General features: G+C 40.8%; 1 protein-coding gene across 1 annotated transcript in view; it reads right to left on the reverse strand.

Annotated features, from left to right (window-relative positions):
- Positions 1–800: 800 nt before the first annotated feature.
- Positions 801–5,383, reverse strand: part of st6galnac3 (ST6 (alpha-N-acetyl-neuraminyl-2,3-beta-galactosyl-1,3)-N-acetylgalactosaminide alpha-2,6-sialyltransferase 3) — a 67,027-nt gene continuing 62,444 nt past the window's right edge. Inside the window, exon 5 of the mRNA XM_068701810.1 lies at positions 801–3,421. Within this exon, the coding sequence (XP_068557911.1) occupies positions 3,232–3,421 (190 nt within the window). The 3' untranslated portion in view covers positions 801–3,231. The remainder of the gene's footprint in view (positions 3,422–5,383) is intronic.

Genomic DNA, 5,383 nt, shown 5'->3' on the forward strand with positions numbered 1-5,383 from the left:
TAAACAACTGAAATGAAACAATGCACCATAACACACATAAATATCATGGGACAACTAAACGGGACATAAAATCTTACCTCGGTGTGAACCACTTTACAATGTATGGTGATATACTGTACAGCAGGTGGAGAGCTGCCACGTGACTGCACAATCACAGGCCGAGTGGTAATGTATAAAAGATGTACGGTTATCATGTAACATGCATGGCATACTGTGTGAATTCAATGGCAAGGGCTGTTTTCCCACAGCAGCAGAAAGAAGTGTAATTTCGAACTTTTCCCGAGGCCCAGATCTTATCTTCAGGCTCCCAGAACAGGAGGAGGAACACAGCAGGACGTTTGTGCTTTACATACATCGCGAGGTGGATTCTTTGATCCCTGGCTGCTCGCCATGCTGTCGATATTTGAACCATGACCCCAACTGTGTTACGGTCATACGCTGAGCTCCACCGGGTGGAATTTAAAATAGGGCGGTTTTACATTTTGCTGATGCTCCTGTCAGCTAGACGGACTTACAACGCGTCTTGAGTTGTAGGTCATTCTTTGTATATTCTCGGTTACTTTACTCTGTCTGGAAAACAGAGAAAGATCTTCTTTTCCCGTTCCCTCAAGCCAAACATGTTTCCAAACATGCAGCCAACACACAAGAACCCAGAGAGCAGGGTTTTGGTTCTTTGCAGGTCAAAATTTGTCTAGCATTCTGGGTTAAAAAGATGAATATATATATATATATATATATATATATATATATATATATATATATATATATATATATATATATATATATATATATACCTTTTCTGGAGCTTTCAGCCAAATCACACAATCTGCATTAGAGGAAGGAGTTTGCTCAGATGTCATAGATATGGATCAGTTGACATCCGAGCTTAGCTGCTATGATTTCAAGAACCGCACTGCAGGTTTCTGTTTACAAGTGAAGAACATTGAAGTTTAAGATTGGATTTAAAACGCTGCTTGTGGCGGAAAAATAAATGATATCGACGACATAACTTTTGAGGAAATGTCCACTGCTAGTTCTAATATTAATACTAATGGCTACTGTTAACTTGCTTCCTGTGTGAATGAATGTTGTAAACAATGTGTAGCCGCCTGCTGCTTTTGATCAATCAGATAGACTTACAGTACAGGGACTACATTTAGACTCTGTTTCCTGCAGGAAGAGTTCCTAAAAAGGTTCCTGGGGTCCTGAGACAGTTTGTGCAGTGAAAACGTGGCTAATTAATTTTTATAGATACGTCACATCATATATTCATTTTATATACACATACTGTATATGTGTAGTCCATTCATTCATACATTATCTTTTCAATTAACGAAATTAATAAAAATTTTCCTTTCCAGCATGAACATCTAAATCCTATTGCAAATCCTTCTCCAAGCTACCATTTTGGGGGATAAAATGCTGAAAATGATTGGCCTAAAAGTTGTCAAATCCAAACATATTTTGTCTAAAAATACAGCAATCGGGTTATAAAATACCTCACCACATCCAAAAACCTGCCAGTTTCAACCTACATGTCTTTTGACCTGTAAATCACCAAATCCCAAAGCCCAGAATAGAGTGCCTATGTGTGGTAGTAAACAGTGCTCTGCAGTAGGAGTGAGATGGTGAAGCTCAGCTGCAGTGTATTACAGTCGTCAGGGACCCTGTGCATCAAGTCGCCTAAATTAGAATTCTTTGAATCCTTCCAGTCCTCCCCTCTGGGCAGCAGCTCTGACCGGGACACTAATCAGAGCCCCGGGGAGGGGGGGGAGGGGAGTCACGGTCACAGAGTGTCTCAGCCCTCCACTGGTCCTCGCCAACCTACACACCTCAGCACTTCACTGATTATTCTTCACTGTCCTGGAACAGATGCATTCAAATGTAATGACCTGAACCGGGAGACACGCACGCCCTGTTCAAAGACAAATGGCAAGATGTGTGTTCACACAGTGATACTGTACACAAAGAGGCACAAAGCTGGATGAGAATATGAGCGAGAGAGAGAGAGCGAGAGAGCGTCTACCTCTGTCCCTCTACAATGAACCGCAGAGTATATTGCAGGCACAAAATGATAATAGAATACAATTAACTTCAAATGGTTTCACTGCACACATAAATCTCTCCCTCTGCGGGGTCACAAATGATTTAACTCCTTCCGTAAGTGTGGAGTTTCTAATTGCACACTGCTCCATGTGCTGTGATGCCCACACTGTCGATTGGCACACTGTTAAAACTTTTCTCTGCAGAATAAATTAGCAACTTATCTGGAAATCAAGCCAAAACATGTCTCTTAAATTCAAATTTCACAGCATTATATGAGGGGAAAAAAGCTGACATCTTTGAGTTGTGTAAAGTTTACACACGACATGACAACAAAGCGTAATGATAAAAAAAAAAAAAAAGAAGCTGATTTACATCCACAACTCTAGTTGACCTTCGAGTTTGACTGAAAGCTGATGTTTTTTGCTTTTTGAAATATTTGTTGACGCTTTTTTAGACGGAGCAGAGGAAATTGAAACCTGCCCCCAGTAATCCATCAGTGAGAGTTGAAGGCCTGAATAAGATACTCGTTATGGATTAATTACAGGCTGACAGAAGACGACGGACAGGCAGAGGAAACAGAGTAGGCGAGTTTGTCAGGCGTCCATGGCAACGTGACTCGTCCCTGCAGCAGCTGAGCTCTTCTTCAGCTACAGTCCTAAAAAAAAACAAACATTTAAATTCGGTCTTTGCAATGTGCAGCGCCTGCAGACATGTGAGCCACCGAGGTCACTGAAAGTTGACAGACGGTTGTTACTTCTTCCTGTTTGTTTTCTCCCTTTTCTCAATGTTAGTCTTCGAGCCATCCTTTGCTAAACTCACAGAGCAGCGAATGGATCGATTAGCCAATGACGAGCAGCGGGCTGTGCAACTCTCTGCTCTCAAATTCATGAGAAAAAAAAGACCAAAAAACAGGAGATATGTTTTGGCTGTCTTGGTCGGTCAATTCTTAACTGGAAGTCTTTCTCAAGGGCTCGACAAGCAGCCGTCAACCAACCTTTTTTTTAAATGGATATGAAGTGGAATTTGTGCCAAAATGGATGTTTGTGCACATCAGGGAACACGCTTTCTGTCAATGTCGAGATCCAGCCGGTCCCCAGGTGATGACGACGACGATGACGATGACGATGATGATGATGATGATGATGACGTTGTTGGTTTAGCATTTCCATGTCGGTTCAGCCAGGGTCACGACAGCTGCCAAGGTGGGTTGAAGAACTTGATGGCGTGAGTTTTGGCCCACTTGGCGAACACGGACTTCTCTGTGATGAAGCGGTGCCCGCCGTAGGGGGCGCTCTCATGGAGCTGGTACTCTGCACACTCGTCCCGGCTGCCCGCCTCGTAGTAGTGATAGGGAACCTTTCTGTAGCCCTCCGTCCTACACGGGAGAGGAAGAAAGAAAGAAAAGAGAAGGAGAGCGACAGAGAGAGAGAGAGAGAGAGAGAGAGAGAGAGAGAGAGAGAGAGAGAGAGGAATTATTTTACCCAGGTTCTAATTATTATAAACTCTGACTGTCGTAAGTGACTATGTTCCCCCAAACATTGATCAATGATCAGCCTCTTACATTTATTTTTACTATCGATTTACACACGTGCCGAATGATATGTTACGCAAGCAAACATGTCCATATTTAACAACTACATTCAACACTGACTCTGTAAAGTGTGCTTCTGTTACGGGGGAGTAGCCTGCTTGACATCTTTCCATCATGTCGTCGGTGTCGAGGTATTTACGTGAATGACATTAGGCCCGTGTTGTAAAGATACGCGTCTGTCGGAAACATGCTAGATAAAGTGGGATATACTGCATTTCATTTTCAGTCTGATTATATTTGTCCAGTAAGCTCCAGCACTTTCATTTTAAGATTTGTTTGAGTGAGAGAAGGTCCTGTAAATAGTCAATGTTTTATTATAAAAATAGAATTTAATTTGAATTTCCCATGTGTATGCTGACAATTATAGTTCTTAGAAAGAAAATCAGAAGCTACAGGTCAAAGCTGGAATCGGTGAATCTCTAATTAATACATTTAAAACACATATTAGGGTTATTAAGCCTCAGGCGCTACATCACACAGGAAAGGCCTGATTAAATGATTGTTTAAACTGTCATCCAGTATGTAAACTGATAATGAGATGAGATGTGACAGGATCTATCGGATTCAGTTTAGCGAGTGATTGGTCGATCGATCGCATTTAATCAGAGCGTCCCAATGAAGGTTAAAAGTAGAGTTGGGCTGCAGTCATAGACAATTCAAAACGTGCTATTGTTCCAAACGTCTGCTGTCCAAATCAATTATTCCAAGCAGGCTGCAAGCTAAATTGGTCACTGGAGAATTTATTTTTCCACATATGAAGAATGTTGTCTCATGTGATGTACAACAGCGGAAAAAAAGTCTAATATCAATTTGAGTTGCTAATAAGATTTTTGCATTCATTTGCGATGTATATCAATGTGTGATAATGAATGTAATCATACCACTTCCCCTTAGTTAAAAGTTGAATAATATAGTCTTTTTCATGTGAATACACATGTTGTGTTGTAATGTAACACAGATGTTTGTCATTCCAAACCAGGCTCCAGTACAGACGGTATGTCCCGATCCTCTGCTTGGGTAATAGCAGTTTTAAGTGCTTCGATTATTGGAATTTACATTTTCTGTGGGTTGTTCTCTTTACATGAATAATACATATTCGATTTAATAGTATAGTGTTTTAACATGATTTTGCTTGTGATGCAAAATTTGGGGCAAAAGGTTTTTCAGGACAGCAAATTACATCTTTAAAAACGATTATATGAACTCTTAAGCAAACTAAATTATTGAACTATTAAGCTGAAGATCCTTCAGGACAACGTTCAGCCGTTTGAACTGATGCTGCCCCGGGCGCAGTTCTCCTCTCGGCAAGTTTCCCTCATGAAATTAAAAAAAAACAGGAGTTGTTGTTGGCGGCCAAATGTATTCAATAGATACTCTTATTCCTTATTTTTATTTTTTTAGATATCATGGCAATGTCCTTCCCTATTCTGAGCCAAAAGTAAAATCTGAAAACATCCAAAATATACTGAGTATTGTACAGTAGGGTGAGTTAAGCCATTCATACCTGACTTTCATGTTGAGTTTCCCTGTTTACATCTTCAAACCATTAAAACGAATGAGGAATCAATAAAAACAGGAGCAGCAGCAGTAGAACAGATTCATTGAGCACTCTGCAGTTGGTATCTAATAGCGAGTGACGGCTTTATGAGAAAATGACTTGTGTAACAATTTCATTGAGAGAATGAACACAAACAGAAGAGAAACGGCCATCACCAGTGGGTCCGCAGCCAGAATGCAACTATGGCC

The sequence above is a fragment of the Cebidichthys violaceus genome, unplaced genomic scaffold (genome assembly GCF_023349555.1).
Source record: "Cebidichthys violaceus isolate CVI_PGR_0920_01 unplaced genomic scaffold, fCebVio1.0.p SCAF_8, whole genome shotgun sequence".
In the NCBI taxonomy this organism is placed as follows: domain Eukaryota; kingdom Metazoa; phylum Chordata; class Actinopteri; order Perciformes; family Stichaeidae; genus Cebidichthys; species Cebidichthys violaceus.